Source organism: Rhizopus microsporus (assembly GCF_002708625.1).
Source record: "Rhizopus microsporus ATCC 52813 unplaced genomic scaffold scaffold_1, whole genome shotgun sequence".
Lineage (NCBI taxonomy): Eukaryota > Fungi > Mucoromycota > Mucoromycetes > Mucorales > Rhizopodaceae > Rhizopus > Rhizopus microsporus.
Window position 1 is genome coordinate 912,983 of NW_019671916.1, and position 16,009 is coordinate 928,991.

Genomic DNA, 16,009 nt, shown 5'->3' on the forward strand with positions numbered 1-16,009 from the left:
CAATTACTCGCGTAGTTGCGATTGCAACTACTGAGACTGTAGCAAACTCCACTTACGAGAAAATTATCGTACATTTTATACACTCTCCAAAATACTAACTCATGGTAACGCCCAGTTCATATCAACAGTTGTCAATCACTCTATAGATCGTATCAAAACGTAGAGCCTAATGAATCTATTGATTGTATCAAAACGTAGTTATTGTCTTGGATCAACAACTGAAAGAGCACGCCAATCATATCCTGTCATTTTTTCTGAATTTAAATCTGAGGTCATCAGCAAGGCCTACTTTCCCGAGGAAATCATCTCTTTGAATGGAACACTCTCAGTAACTTTATTCTTGCCTTTGAATCCAAAGGAGCTTTTAATGTCTCTTCTTGTCCATGCAACGTATTTTTCTTGCTTTAACGCTTAATAAAATACTTGATATTATTTAAATGTCGAGAAATGATATAAAAATGGCAAATTCAGAAGGTCAACGTCGCTCTGCGTCAACTTTTACCCATTTCCTTTACTGATCCAAGTGTAACAAAATCTTTAATTGTTGTACCTTGCTGAATTCTTCTTCTTCTTCTCCACTTGAATAACGATGACAACAAATGAAGATACAACCAAGTCACAACATAGTGATGAAAGAACAGTTCAATCATCTATAGAGCACGAAGAACACTATCCACCTGTATTAGAATATGCACCCTTTCCCGCCTTGGGATCCCTCGAAGAAATTACACAAACATTATCCAGAACAAAGACAGACCATAGCACTAAAGCAACTGATAGTAAAGAAGAGCCATCAGAACCCGAATTTAAACAAGAGGCATATCATACTGAAGGCCTACGGAATCCTGGATGGCTCTCGGTCATTTCCTGTTTTCTTGTAAATTTTTTTGTATTCGGAACCGTCTTTTCCTGGGGAAATTATCAAAAGATGTAAAAGAGATGATTAGCACTCCTTAAAGTCGACTAACACATAGGTCTAGATATGTAAATGAAATCTATGCTGATAAGACAGATCTATTTCGAATTGCCTTTGTTGGCACATCTGCAAATTCGATGCTATTAGGCTTGGGAGTCTTTATGACGCCTGTTATTCAAAAACTCGGATTTCGAGGAACGATGGTGATCGGCACAATTCTTACGCCGCTTGGATTAATTTTGGCAAGTTTTGCTACCGAGCTTTGGCATGTCTATCTGTCTCAGGGTATCTTGTATGGATTTGGTTCGGCCTTTGTCTTTTCACCTTCAGTTACCTTGCCTTCGCAATGGTTTACTAGACGAAGAGCATTAGCAACTGGACTTGCAGTCAGCGGATCAGGCATTGGTGGTGTCTGTTTGTCGCCCATGACACAAAACTTGATTGCAAATATCGGATATCGCAATTCATTACGAGTACAGGGCGCCTTTGGTTTCGGTCTACTCTGTATTTCAACTGCCTTAGCCAATTCACGTTACAGACCGCCTCCTATGAAGGGGGGGAAAAATAAATGGTATCATGTGTTTGACTTGAGTCTCATGAATACAAGGTACATTCTGCTTCTTGCCTTCAGTTTCTTTGTACCTTTTGGTTATGTCACACCCTTTTTCTTGGCTCCTCAATTTACCCAGCATCTTGGTTTAGACGCATCTGCGGGTGCGGCCATGATCTCCGTTATGTCGGCGACAAATGCTATCTGCCGTATTGCGTTAGGCTATCTTGCAGATCGCGTTGGAAGATTTAATACCATGTTTACATTTACTTTTTTGGCAGGTAAGAAAATAACAAACAAGAATTGAATACAAAGCTAAATGTTATAAATCATAAAGCACTATTTACCATGATTCTCTGGCAATTCTCCACTACTTATGCCTCCTTTATTGCCTTCTGTGTTCTTTACGGTTTGACGGCAGGCGGCTTTGTTTCCTTATTACCTGTGACCACAGCAGATATCGTTGGAGTGGAGAACATTCAGCGTGGGCTTGGTATGGCTTATATGACAACCGTATTTGGTAACCTAGTAGGAACACCAGTGATAGGAAAGCTATTGAATGCTTACAACTGGACAGCTGCTATTCAATTTGGAGGTTCTGTGACGATGGTATCTGCCATCATTATGTTTATTTTACGTATGATCATGGCTAATGGGAAGCTTTTTGTGAAAATTTAAGCCTGTAAAGTAAATAAAAAAGGATACCCCAAATTAAGCTTCTTTATTATTATCATCAGTGTATGATGGGTTCTATATTCTAGACTTTTTTTTTTCTTTAAAAAAAAGACATATTATGTACCTTGAAACAGATCAATTGATTGCTCAACTTGTAATCATTTGTCCTAGTTGACAGTAGATAAAACGTAGAGTTGCTCATGAATTGAAGAACGCTGAGGCTGAAAATGCGCATGTGTATATTTCAATTTCCAACCTTTTGTGTATAGGCTTTCTTTCTTTCTCTATTTTCTATATTTATACAATCACATAATAATAACATGGATGGAAATGACGCCTTCTCGAGGATATTAGAGACAAAGCGTAGACCACAATCACGTCAAAGTATAAACAGATTTTCGCGTGTATTTGAACCAAGTCATCTTGATAAGCCAACTCCACCATCGAAGCCTCCTTTGCTAAGGGAGCAAATAATAGACGAAGTTCCACTTACCTTTAAAGACATTCGTGCGAAATTTCAAAACGAGTCAAGTATACCTATTCAGCCCAAGGTTATTACAAAATAAACTCTCCGAGAGAACATGTATTAACTTGCTTTACTAGACCCACTATCGACCACCAATACCTTTGAAACCTTCCAAGACAGGACCAGCATTACCCGAGAAAGTGATTATACCTGCTAGAACTGGTCCACCTACTTTACCCACCAAACCCAAATTAAGAAATGAAATGCCTGAACAACCTCGATCACGACCAGACACTTCTTTATATATGCCCAACGTTATTCCTCGCACAGAAACTGGAAACAGTAGCATCGTGAGCACATCTTCTACTTCCAGTTCACAATACTCAAACAAGAAAGGCTGGCATTCGAGTATGATTAGCAGTTGGTTTAGTAGCAGTAGTAGTAATAACAACACCCCTCAACAGCAACAAGAAGCACTCAAGAATTCTATACGAAGGCAGCCTACAACCGAAACAGTAGATTCATTTGGTACAGTATCACCTCAAGTCACAGGATCAAAGCGTAAAAAGGTCATGACAGAGTTGCTCGAGACAGAAAGAGCCTACCAAAAGGATATGTCACTACTAAAGGAGATATACTATGATCAAGCTGTAGAGTGTCTTTCAAGGTCAGATGTACGGCATTTATTTAGCAACCTGTTGGATATTGTCGAGTTTGAAAAGTCATTTGTGGTCTTACTCGAACACTCATATGAACAGGATACGATAGGAACAGCTTTTAGAGAATCAGTGAGTCTCAACAATTTGCTCTATTGTTTTACTTACCTTTGTATCTTTAGATGCGTACCATAGATAGTATTTATAGTGACTACTGCAAGAGGCACGAAGATGCTGTGTTAAGATTACAGGAACTGGAGACACAGGCAGAAGCTCAGGCATTTTTAAATGTAAGCTGCTGAAAAACTAAAAAGTAGTATGTTCAGAATAACTAAAAAAAAAAAAAACAACTCTTTTTTTTAATAATGTGAATAGAAATGTCAAGAGCAGCTTCAGGGGAAAACAACTAGCTGGGATCTAGGTAGTTTACTGATTAAACCTGTGCAGAGAGTCCTCAAATATCCACTGTTATTAAGAGAGATTCTAACGCTTACCTCGCCTACACATTTGGATCATGATGATCTTGCTTCTGCGCTCAAAGAAATAGAAGAAGTAGCAGAGAATATTAATGAGATCAAGAGAAGAAAGGATATTGTGGAGAAAATAGTTGGTGATAAAAAGAAGACAGATATTAATGTAAGAAAGAGAAACAAATGCTTGAAAGGGAGACTAGAAAAACTAATGTCTTTATTAGGTGGTGTAAGACGACTGTGTGTATAACGATTTATATACAAAAGACTTATTTGTTTTAATAGACATGGTATCAACAAAAAATTCACGAGACGTGCTCAGCGTTTAAAGCAAGCAACAGGCTTTGCTGTGGAACCAACCCACGATATTCTGTTTGAAGCACTACATACAAAATTTGAAGAACAGCAAGAAAACATTCGACAGTTGGCTAGAGACGTACAGGGCTGGGTGCGACATATAAAGATCATGTTTGAAAATCTACATCAACTTGCATGTAACTTTGATACATTCTACAGCTCTTGGGGTGGTGTTCGAGTGAAGAGCATGTCAAACATACAAGAATTTAGTAAAATGGCGTCTCACTTATCAGTATCGCTATCTAGAGAATTAGTAAGGAAAAGAGTTTTAACAATAGTATGGCTTATTTACTCTGACTAGGATAATGACGTCCGTGGGTTTGTCTATAGTCGCATTGATGAATTCTTAAAGGTCTTTGAAAATCCAGCTCAAGTGATTCATAAACGGTCATTAAAGATGATAGATTATGATCGGGTACGAGACATGAAATCTAAGGGGGATATCCCAGACAAAGCGCTTCAAGAGTCTGCTGATGCCTACGTTTCTATCAATGCACAACTTGTGGAGGAACTTCCCAAGTTCTTTGAATTGACTGCCAAGTATTTTGATATTCTCGTTGGTGGATTAGCGCATGTTCAAACCAAGTTTTATAAACTCATGCAACGAGAATGGACAAAGCTAGTCGAGCAGCATTTGGGAGAGAAGGCAGCGTCAGGCTATGCGGAGATTATCACAAAATATATGCAGCAGTATGAAAGACTACAGGTCATTGCTGATCAAATTGATATACTGCATCCTGATCGTTATGTGACAAGAACAGAAAGTAGCTCTTCTTTTGACCAACGATCTTTACGATCCTTACATTCATTAAATTCTACAGGTAAACCACGTTTTTTGCTCAGGAACAACACATTACTAATTATTTATCTATAGCATCTAGCAAAGTCTACACATCCCAACCAAGTTTTACATCACAGGAAAACCTCCCACATGACTTTGAATGTGTGGTGCTTTACGACTATCAGCCATATGAAAAAGACAAGTTGAATGTGAAAAGAGGTGATATCCTAGTTGTACACCAAGACGAAGATCACATGGATCCAGATTGGTGGTATGGAACACTTAAGGATAGTGATTCATCTGGTTGGGTTCCTATTAACTATTGTCAGAGACTGTAATACGTTGTATATATATATATATATAATATATATATATAATTGATATGTAAAATATATATAAACAAGCCCTTTGTACATACACAACAATAACCTAAAATAATAACTACGTAATAAAGCAATCATATCCAATCTTAAAGAACTGTGATAAATAGTCTCATATTAATTCAACGATTCATAAATCTCCATATCCTTCAACTTTAATTGACCATTCTAACTTGAATGCCACGCTCGTTTAATATAAAGATCATTTATTTCAAGTATATGTTGATCAAAAATAATGTTTAGGAGGGGGGGGGAAGGAGAGGTTAGATTAACGCAAAAGAGGAGCAAAACTTTATCAATTGGATTGATAGACAAAACATACATGTCAGCCAGAAAGAAATAGATTTTCTGTCAAAAAAAAGGGGGAGGGGAATAGAATAGAGAGCCTTATCTAAAGTAGGATAGATCATTTCCATGAGTTTATAGGAGTAAACAACGTTCAAGGCATCAGGAGCAACAAGCTTTATAATATGTAAGGAGAAGTTGCTCTAAAGCATCAGGTTTTCAAAGGGAAAAGTATTCGCTCTTTACTGCCTCCCTGAACACGATCACTTTTTTATCACTACTTCTTTTTGTTGTTTCCTTATTATTTTCTCCTTAAAGAAAATGAGTATAAATACGAGTTCACTATCCTAGAAAAAAAAAAAAAACTCTCGTCCTTTTCATCTACAATATCTCTTTTTTAATATGAAACTCGCTGCATTACTCGTCTCTGCTGCTTATATTGTCTCTTTTGTCTCTGCACAAACTCCCATCGTGTCTATTACATCTCCTTTGGCAAATACTCGTGTCAAGGCCGGAACTGAAGTGATTATCTCCTGGGTCAATTCAAAAGTATCTACTATCCCTCAGATCGTTTTGGCTAAAGGCCCTGCTACTGCCCTTCAACCTCTTATGACTATTGCTACTAATGTAAACGCTAATGACATGAAATACGTTTGGAAAGTCCCCAAGGAGCTTCCTGATGGCAATGATTGTAAGCAATAAGCAGCCTATTTTAAGCTTTCATGTATAACAAATATATTCTTTAGATGCTTTTGAACTTGGTACTTCTCCAGACATTGCTTTCACGGGTGCTTTTACCATCGAAGGTGGAACTGGTGGCCCTCTTCCTGCTCAAAGTTCCTCTGATTCTACTCCCTCTGCTAACTCTGCCCCTTCTTCTTCTTCTTCTGCTAATAGTAACACCAACAATTCTGGTGCAGTAGCTACTCCTGCCTCTGTTTCATCTTCTTCTACTTCCAGCCAAACTTCACAGGGTGCCGGTGCCTCTCACGCTTCTTCTGCTTCTCAAAACAGCAACCCAGCTCAGGTTATGGTTGCTGTTGGTTTGGCTGCTATTGTTGCTGCCCAACACTTGTTATAATTCAAAGTATTACTATATTATTGTATGTAATTCGTCTTTTTTGCTCTCTAATAAATCTCACACATAAATTGTAAAAAGACATACAAAAGATGCGCCTGCATTTAAAAGTGAGACTTTCATTTTTTTTTCTTCTTCTAAACACTACGCAATCCTTTATATAGAAATGCCATCCTTAAAACGTCGTCTTTCTAATGATTCACTTGATGAACCTTCTGACGTATGTTAGTACCTTGAATTCCCTGCAGCATCTTTTTTTTTTTCTCATGATCAAAAGTAGGAATCGCCTGAATTAGTTAAAGAAAAGAGATCAAGAAAGATTGCCAGACATGAAGAGGAAGAAGAAGAGGAAAGGTTTACAAATGAATCGGAAGAAGACGAATTAGAGGATAATGATTTAGTCTTTACACCACAAGTGGCACAATCTTCACGTCAGACCGTTGAATTTAATGATTTGGTAACAATCAAGTTAAAAAAAAGAAAAAAAAAACTCTCTGCCAACAATGTACAATGTATAGGATATTATGACATATGGCACTATTGCAAGGGTTGAGGTTGTTAACTTTATGTGTCATAAATATTTAAAAGTCGACTTTGGACCCAAGATCAACTTTGTTATTGGACATAACGGAAGTGGTAAGAGCGCCATTTTGACAGCACTTACGATTGCTCTTGGGGCCAATGCTAGTATGACCAATCGTGCAAAGACAGTCTCTTCACTGATCAAAGAAGGCACAAAGTAAAGAATTATAATAGAAAGTAAAATGAGCCACTAATGAACTTTTATAGTGCTGCAATCATCACTATTCATATTACCAACCGCGGAGAACACGCATATAAACCAGATATATTTCCTGATTATATCATTGTCGAACGTAGACTCAACCGTGACGGTGCCTCACCTTACAAGATCAAGAACTCTTCTGGCAGAGTTATTTCAACAAAAAAGGAGGATTTGGTTGCTATTTTGGATCATATGAATATTATGGTCAATAACCCACTTGTTGTCTTGACTCAGGACATGGCTAGAAAATTTCTTAGCGACAGTTCTTCTGAAGACAAGTATAGACTTTTTATGCACGGCACACAGTTAACACAGTTACGAAATGATTTTGACAGCGTACGTGAGAGTCTGGAGACAGCAATGAAAACGATCGAACGTAAGAAGCAAGCCTTACCTGCTTTGTTGGAGAGAGCCAATGAGGCAGCACGACGACAACAGGATATTCAGGAAGCCAAGGAGATAGACAGTAAGATTGATGCATTGAATAATGAACTTGTTTGGTCACAGATCATTGCAAAAGAAAAAGAAGCTGCTCAACTCAAAAGGGATGTTGAATTATTAGAAAGGACTTACAAAGAGTCTCAAGAAAGACATGAGACAAGTAAACTGAGAATTAGACAAAAGACTGAATCTATCGAGAAAGTAAGAGCCGATTGGGAAGAGTTTAAGAATGGACCGAATCCAGATGAAGAAGAAAAGAATAAGCTATCAGCAGAAAAGCAAAAGTTAGAAGATTCAGTTCGTAATTTTGATGTAAGTGTTGATCAATTGTGTCTTTTTAGTAGTCTCATTTTTGTGTATATAGATGGATTTAGCTGCAATCAATCGAGACGTGAAAATTACAAAGGCTAAAAGAGAGCAGAATCAGAAGCTACTGGAAGCTGAAACCGCCAAGCTAGAAGCGAATAGCAGAAAGAAGCGAACGGATATTCAAGAAGAAATCGATAAAATGCAAGAAAAGGTTCAAGAGCGCAGAAAGAAACGTGAAAAAGTAGAAAAGGAACAGGAAGACTTGGAAAAGGAAATGGAGAAGCTCAAAGAAAAAAAGGAAGGCTTGGAACGAGAATCATCACTTAAAAGAAACCAGGCTATTCAACTTCAAAACCAAGTTCGTAGTATGGAGACTCAGCGAGGCAATCATCTCACAGCTTACGGTGAAAATATGCCAAAGGTTCTGGAAGAGATTCGTCGCGAAAATCGTTGGCAAAAGAGACGTCCTGTTGGACCCTTTGGCACGTTCGTTCAGCTCAAGTATTCCCAGTATGCCAATATCTTGGAATCCTACTTGGGCAAAACCCTGAATGCGTTTGTAGTTGAAAGCTTCCAAGATAAACAACTTCTTATAGAGATTCTCAAAAGAAATAACATGAGCTATATTCCTGTGATGGTTGCTCCTTACGATTTGTTTGAATATGCAGAGGGCGAGCCTGATGAACAACACCTTACAGCGCTAAGAGCCTTGACATTCAAAGACGAGTGGGTTAAGCGTCAGATGATCATTGCTAACAAAATTGAATCCACTATTCTAATGGAAAACCGTGAAGAGGCTGATCGATTGATGAGGAACAGACCACGTAATGTCGAGCTCTGCTTTACTAGTAGTGGACATAAAGTAGGTGGTAAAAAGGGTATGAAGACAGATACACTAGAGCCCTACAGGGGACTCCCACGGTTCCATACAGACATCGGAAAGCAAATCCAAGAAAAGAAAGAGGAAGCTGTTCAACTAAGAAAAGAATACGACGAGCTTACTGCAGAAATTAAGAGAGTAGACATCTTGATGGGCGAAGTGAGAAAACGTTATCATGAATGTCGAAGTCATTACAATATACTACAAAAAGAAATTGGAAACCTTAAAAATAGAATTGAACTAAAGCAAGACGAGCTTAAAGAGGATGAGCCTGTTGACTTACAAATGTACGAAGAGGATATCAGAAAGTGTGACGAGACGATCCGTAACTATGCTCAGCAATTTAAGAGTATCATAGGCCAAAAGGAAAAGGTTCATAGCGAACTTAAAGAAGTCATGAAGAAGATCCGTGTTATTGAACAAAGAGAGAATGCTAAAGAAAGCGTATCAAATGGATATAGAAAAAAGATTGAACAACTTGAAAGACAAAAAAGAGAGGCTATGAACGAGTCGGATAGGTTCAAGGCCGATCAAGAGAACGACAGGATGAGATATGAAGCCCGCAAGACACAGTATATAGAATGCGAAAAGCTAGTTAAACAATGGATAAAGGATAGTATTGACGAATACCCTAATCGAGTGGAAACCAATAGAAATCCTACGGATATTGAAAAAGAAATAAGGTACCTTGAAAGCCAAGCAGAGCGCATAGCACAAGATATCGGCGCCTCTGTGGCTGAAATTGAAGCAACAGCGATTAGGGTTATGCAAGAATGGAAAGACGCAAAAAGCCTGATTGAACACATGGAAAAGCTATGTAGAGCATTAGGAAAAATGCTAAGCCATCGCGTGGAAAGGTGGGAAACGTTTAGAGATTACATAGCGCTCGCTGCCAAGACATATTTTGCATATTACCTTTTGAAGAGAGGAGATGAGGGAGCATTAAAGTTTAACCACAGGGCAAAGAAGTTAGAAATCCGGGTTGCTACAGGTGATCAATACAGTAAGGGAAGCCGACAAAAGGATTCAAGATCACTATCCGGCGGTGAAAAGTCATACTCCCAGATCAGTTTACTCTTGTCTTTATGGCAAAGTATTAGTTCGCCTGTTATTTGGTAAGTTTCACTGTAATTTACATTTAAATAGACACTAATAGAAATTTAGTCTTGATGAATTTGATGTATTTATGGATGCTGTGAATAGAAAACAGACAATGAACATGATCGTATGTATTAGGAGTAATATAGAAGAGCATTGTCCACTAATACACTTCTTGATATAGATGAACGCTGCTGGGGATAATTCATCACAGTATATTTTAATTACTCCACAAGGTAAATCAAATAAAGGTTCCCCTTATATGATACTAACTTTTTTCTATTTAGATGCAAGTAATTTAGTACCTGGCCCTTATGTCACTATTCATCGCTTGGCTGATCCCGAGCGTCGTTAGGGAAAGGAGGAGGTGATGTGGCTGATGCAACGTATCACAAAGCAACCATGAGGCCTTGAATAAACGGAATTTATGTTACGCCAAGAAACTATTTATAAATAAATCATCGGCACAAAAATACATGTATAAAAATGCCCTAAAACTTTCTTTTTTTTTTTTTTCTTGCTTTTATTCATTATTATTATTATGTTTTTCTCTAAACGAAATACTACATTGTATTTATTCCTATTGTTGGCTATTCTTGGTACATTCCTTGCCGATGCTGCACCTATTGGAAGTGTTGATGGAAATTCAGCCACTATTACATGTAACACTTATTACTACTTGATATTATTGTTTATTAACCTTTTTAACAATAGTTGCCGGTCATACAGTGACAGTACATGGTATCGTATTTAGTGTAGTTGCTTTTGTTACGGGTGGTTATCTATGTTTTCTTGGAGGTACATTCACTTATTTTGATTTGTTGCTAGACAATAACTAATATTTTATAAAATTCAATTAGGCGTATTTCAAAGTTTTACAATGTTCATCGTTGGATTTTATGTAGGCGCTAATGTTGCCTTTATTGTCCTGACAAATGCCAAAGCAGATTACGGAGCTAATACGGATACGATCTTGTTGGTTGTCAGTATTGTTGCCGGTGTTCTCTGTGGTGGATTATTATGTTGCTGCTTCTTTTTAGCAGTGTACCTATTAGGCGCTCTGCTTGGTTACTTGGCTGCCCTTTGGTTGTTGTCATGGAATACAAATGGTCTTATTCAGTCCAATTGGGGTCGAGCTATCTTGATTGTTTGTTTTGTTGTTGCTGGTGTTATTCTCATCGCTTTCCTCGAACGTCCAGTATTTGTCATTGCTACTGCATTCATTGGTTCTTTTGCTATCTTTGTCGGTGTCGATATCTACGTCAAGACCGGATTCTTGGAACTTGTCAATCAACTCCTGCATGCAAGAACTATGGATTTAGTAGTTGACGCAACACCTGCTTTAAGGGGTATGCTCGCTGGCTGTTTAGGTCTTGCTCTCGTTGGTTCCTTAATTCAATGGTGTATGATTCGACGTGATTCTGCTACCTATAGAGGTTGGAAAGAACGCTATCCTTATGGCGGTGGTTGGAGACGTGTATAGGATATATAAAGAAAGCTTGTTCCATTTCCGATCTTATTCATATATCTTTTATGATTGTATATCATCACCACTTTGTATATTATACACACACACACTTATAAGTATATATATTTACCTAAAAAAGAAATAAATATCTACTATTTTTATTGTACCATATTCGACATAAAGTGCCTACTATAGTGCTTTGCCAGTAGAATTTTTTGAGATTCAGTAGAAATTCCTAGCAAGCAGTAGGAATTTTGACCATCAATATATTCATCACAAAACCAGTGAAAAAAAAAAGAGAACTTATAGTAGTCTAACGAAACTAAGTTTATTAATTACACTTCGAGCTTTGTAAAATAAAACACAGTAATATAAAAACTTTTCTTTTGATCCTTTATCTTCTTGAGTGAGAATATAACAAACAAACAAACCGAGAAGAAAGCAGAGAGAGGAGGGCGGGAACAATCAAGATCACTTAGCTCTCGCGTAATTATGACGATGCTTCATAAATTCGTATACTACATCAAAAAATTGTAACCACGCGAGGAACAAGGCAAACATCCTTTGTATTTCTCGATAAATACAATCTTTCTGTCACATACGAGATAAATGCCATTCTTGAAAGTCATTTGGTAAATTTTAGGCTCATGCTCTATAAATTATAAAGTTACATTTATATATATCGCTATACGGTATACATATATATTATTACCTTTAATCACAATCCCATAAACAACGGGTTCGGCAACGTTTAACAAAATTAGTTGGTTCAGCATGACTTGAAGCTCTAAATTGATTTTATCGTCTTTCTTAATTTCCATTATAAATAAGTCAGTAAATTTCTCTTTTTGGTGTTCAAAGGAAAAATTTGAAGTCTCGAATATATTTACTGCAGTCTTATTGTATTCAGCTTTGTTATTGTAAAAAGACTATTGAGTCAATGACTTGCGAGTTCGATTCTTTATTAAGAAGAGCTAAATATTATAAAGTTTGTATGAGGGTTTACCTGGGTAGAGAATCTATGGCTGCTATTTATATTAATATCAATGGTGTGATTATTTATCAATGTTGTCAGTACGCTTATTCTTTTCTTTTCACATGCGGTAGAGAAATACAAAGTAGAATGTACACTCTACTGTAAAATTATACTCGAGTTATTGTAATGGTTATCTCATCATACACGTCAGTAACCACAACTCCTCCCGTTTTCATCCAGAAACTAGCGTCCTGCAAGGGTCTGTATTATCACCTTACCTATACTCAGTCTATATCAATAACCTTCCAAATTTCTTACGACTAGCACCTTTCGTCGACACAGATTTTAATGACCCTCTCATTGTCGCTCCAAAGTTAAACAGCCTATTGTATGTGGACGATGTTGATTCAATGCACTCCCTCCTTTCCAAATGCAAAGGGCACAGTCTTTAAGTTATCGATGCAATCCTAAAAAGTGCGTTGTTATTGATCCCAACCCTACACGTCAAAAATAATACCTCTACAATAGTGAACTACCCAACGAAGACTACTTCCCGTACCTTGGTGTTCCTATAAAATCCGGTGGTATTGCCGACAAATCAGCACTTTTACAAAAAAACATCAACAAAGCACTTAGAGCGATGAGATAACTTATTACTCTTGGAGTCAACAAAAATGGGCTTGATTGCCTCCTTTCAGCACGTTTCTATGCCCAGATAGTCCGGCCACAACTAGAATATGGTCTAGCAATTACAACCTTTAATCTACGAGAAATTCAATCTCTCGAAAACTGCCAAAGCCAATGCATTCGTCAAATTTTCGGCGAACGACCCTTCACCTTTACCAAGGTAATGCTACACTTAACAAATTTACCGAACATGAAGGATCGTATTTCCATACTTCAAGCATAATTTCTTTTCAGAACCTCCTTCCTACCAGACGATGCATTATTAACAAAACTGCTACCATACATACAATCGCAACGTATCTCGAAATGGTTCCAACTACCCAAATCAATTTTATGGACATCAATCAGCAATGAGCATCTTGAAGCTATGTCTCATAATAATTTTATTAGAAAACGAAGACAGTTCCTGATTGACAACCACCGTTCCAAGCTCCAAGAAAAGCATTTAAACTTCTGTCCCATTGCCGTAATGATCTAATTGTTGACCCCATTCTTCGAATACCAATGACAAGAAATAAACGGTCTCGTTGCGTGCGATGACGACTTGGTTGATTACCTCTTGGTAAACCCTAAGCCTGCCCCTTTCTTCCAAATGAACTTTTTTCACACTTGCATAACTTTTCTTGTTTAGGTATGCACAACCGCCTTCAGCTGCCCAAATCTATTGACGATCCGCTTTCCCATCTTTTAAACTTCTTACCACCAACATTCCTTACCAAGAAGGTGAGGAAATCAATCGATGCCTGGCTCATTCGTTGGCCTTCCATATATGCAATATTACTCGAAATGGACTACTTAGCTCACTCTCAGTTCCCTGAAGCTTCAAACCATCTTGGTGAGCCCTTTGTTACATTCAGCAAAAACTTTCAGATAGTTAACTATCATCTCTAATACGTAATAATTTTACATTTTCCCTTTAATCCCAAAAAGGTTTTTCATTCCTTCTCACTGCGACCTGACCCAGGCAGTACAGCATGAAAATGCTATGTATTTATTGGCCATTAAAAATTATCATCAAATAAAATTATTCTTCTTAACTGTATTCTTAGCTTAATTACCCACAATAACCGGCTACATAACGGAATTAGCTTACAAAAAAAAAAAAAAAAAAAGGATGACAATAGAATGACTGTAACTAACAACATTCAGAGGATACTGTTGTTTATTCTGTTCTTTTAAATAAACTTATCGCATATGCTGTCTTTGATGATTATTTATTTTATTGTAGACAAAGTTTTACACTATAATTAAACGACTTTTTTATTTCATTTTTGAGCAAGTGCCTATAGTTTTGCAGTGAGCTACTTCAACTTTATCAGTGGTAATTATCTGATATTAAGTCTTTGCTTCCCCTTATTTGCAATCATGGGATAAAGTTTCTTTATTATGATTATGGACACAGTGATAAAAGTAGAGCAATATTTGGATAACAGAGGTTGCCAATACCATATTATTCACACAGAGAACTCAATCCTATTCACATTTTTAGTTATTGTAAAGAATCAATGAAAAAATGTCCTTGACAAATGCTCAGAAAGACAAGTCATCTAAAGTAGCTTTACTATAAGGATAGTTTACTTGCTTTATATCCATTTAAACAATAAAACGCCAGCCAGCTCAGCATTTGGTCTTCCAATCTAATTCGGTCTGTCGGCCTCTCAATTCTCCTTCATGTGTCATCAATATCACGATGATATTTTTGCTTTTATAAACACCTCTTTTCTTTCTTGTCCTTATATAAAACACACACACACTCCTTTCTTTCTCTTTCTCTTTTTTTAAAAAGCATAATACATATGAAGTTTATTGATATATGCACTGCCCTTTATGATTACCAGTCTCGGAGTAATGAAGAATTATCCTTAAAAGCAGATGACACCCTTTTGATAATTGACAAAGATGACCCTGATTGGTATAAAGCTCAACTTGTAACAAAAGACTTTGATGGACCTATTGGCTTAGTCCCTTCCAACTATATTGAAAAAGTTCGTGGCTGCTACACACATATAAAAAGGGTTTGCTCAACTCTTTCTATTTTTAGAATAAATCTATTGGAACAGTAAAAGCATTGTATGACTATCAGGCACAATCATCCGAAGAACTTTCCTTTAAAATTGATGATGTAATGACCTTGTATTATAAGGATGATCCTGATTGGTACTTTGCAGCAACAAAAGATGATCAATTTGGTCTTATTCCCCGTAACTATACAGAAGAATTAACTTCACCAAAAGAAACAGGTACAAGTATAGACACACCTGCTTGTGAACCAAAATGGGCAATTGCCCTCTACAAATTCGACCCTCAAGATAAAGAAGAAACACAACTGGACGAGAATGAACAGATATTAGTAACAGATTATGTCAGCAGCTCTGACTGGTGGACAATTGAGCATAAAGATGGAAAATCTGGTATAGTTCCGGCTACTTATGTCAAGTTTCAGGATGAATATGAAGCTGAATTAAAGAAACAAGAAATGAATGCGAGAAAAGAACAAGAACAGCTTCAACAAAGAGCTCGCATGAAAGCTGAAGAAGAAGAAAGAGAACGGTCAAGACAAGAAGAAGTAGAAAGAAGAAGAAAAATGCAAGAAGAAGCAAGACAAAAGGAAGAAGAAAAAAGAAGACAAGAAGCTTTAATGGTTAGATACAAATTGAAACTAGGCCGCTCGATCAGCGTCTACATTTTCCGAAAGTGCTTCACCAAGTAATAAAAAGAAATAGATTCATGACAACGAAAGCTCAAACTTTTG

General features: G+C 37.2%; 8 protein-coding genes across 8 annotated transcripts in view; all 8 read left to right on the top strand.

The window, feature by feature from the left end:
- Positions 1–589: 589 nt before the first annotated feature.
- Positions 590–2,144, top strand: RHIMIDRAFT_195883 (MFS general substrate transporter; the record flags this gene model as incomplete). The annotated part of the gene is made up of 3 exons (XM_023606080.1): positions 590–930; positions 975–1,747; positions 1,804–2,144. 3 exons carry the CDS (start codon positions 590–592, stop codon positions 2,142–2,144), a joined length of 1,455 nt encoding a protein of 484 aa, XP_023470959.1.
- Positions 2,145–2,425: 281 nt separating this feature from the next.
- On the top strand, positions 2,426–5,240 carry RHIMIDRAFT_253498 (uncharacterized protein). Its single transcript, XM_023611021.1, has 8 exons — positions 2,426–2,692; positions 2,745–3,395; positions 3,446–3,553; positions 3,639–3,901; positions 3,957–3,959; positions 4,019–4,343; positions 4,392–4,911; positions 4,965–5,240. Exons 1-8 carry the CDS (start codon positions 2,462–2,464, stop codon positions 5,207–5,209), a joined length of 2,346 nt encoding a protein of 781 aa, XP_023470960.1. The 5' UTR covers positions 2,426–2,461; the 3' UTR covers positions 5,210–5,240.
- A 666-nt stretch (positions 5,241–5,906) lies between these two features.
- Positions 5,907–6,713, top strand: RHIMIDRAFT_253502 (uncharacterized protein). Its single transcript, XM_023611022.1, has 2 exons — positions 5,907–6,227; positions 6,283–6,713. The coding sequence occupies exons 1-2, from the start codon at positions 5,939–5,941 to the stop codon at positions 6,615–6,617; spliced, it is 624 nt and encodes a 207-aa protein (XP_023470961.1). The 5' UTR covers positions 5,907–5,938; the 3' UTR covers positions 6,618–6,713.
- Positions 6,714–7,180: 467 nt separating this feature from the next.
- Positions 7,181–8,066, top strand: RHIMIDRAFT_284894 (putative smc6 protein; the record flags this gene model as incomplete). Its single annotated transcript, XM_023613219.1, has 4 exons — positions 7,181–7,250; positions 7,272–7,353; positions 7,404–7,999; positions 8,038–8,066. The coding sequence occupies 4 exons, from the start codon at positions 7,181–7,183 to the stop codon at positions 8,064–8,066; spliced, it is 777 nt and encodes a 258-aa protein (XP_023470962.1).
- Positions 8,067–8,347: 281 nt separating this feature from the next.
- On the top strand, positions 8,348–8,950 carry RHIMIDRAFT_195480 (uncharacterized protein; the record flags this gene model as incomplete). Its single annotated transcript, XM_023606043.1, has 1 exon — positions 8,348–8,950. A coding segment is annotated over one exon (603 nt), but the record flags the coding sequence as incomplete, so codon positions are not given.
- Positions 8,951–9,574: 624 nt separating this feature from the next.
- RHIMIDRAFT_195528 (uncharacterized protein) lies at positions 9,575–10,481 on the top strand (the record flags this gene model as incomplete). The annotated part of the gene is made up of 4 exons (XM_023606050.1): positions 9,575–10,143; positions 10,193–10,253; positions 10,311–10,362; positions 10,414–10,481. 4 exons carry the CDS (start codon positions 9,575–9,577, stop codon positions 10,479–10,481), a joined length of 750 nt encoding a protein of 249 aa, XP_023470964.1.
- A 170-nt stretch (positions 10,482–10,651) lies between these two features.
- Positions 10,652–11,780, top strand: RHIMIDRAFT_253508 (uncharacterized protein). The gene is made up of 3 exons (XM_023611023.1): positions 10,652–10,788; positions 10,841–10,924; positions 10,987–11,780. Exons 1-3 carry the CDS (start codon positions 10,668–10,670, stop codon positions 11,607–11,609), a joined length of 828 nt encoding a protein of 275 aa, XP_023470965.1. The 5' UTR covers positions 10,652–10,667; the 3' UTR covers positions 11,610–11,780.
- Positions 11,781–14,986: 3,206 nt separating this feature from the next.
- The window catches only part of RHIMIDRAFT_5336 (uncharacterized protein), a 3,604-nt gene continuing 2,581 nt past the window's right edge, over positions 14,987–16,009 (top strand). Inside the window, exons 1-2 of the mRNA XM_023615370.1 lie at positions 14,987–15,242; positions 15,299–15,898. Of these exons, the coding sequence (XP_023470966.1) occupies positions 15,054–15,242; positions 15,299–15,898 (789 nt within the window). The 5' untranslated portion in view covers positions 14,987–15,053. The remainder of the gene's footprint in view (positions 15,243–15,298; positions 15,899–16,009) is intronic.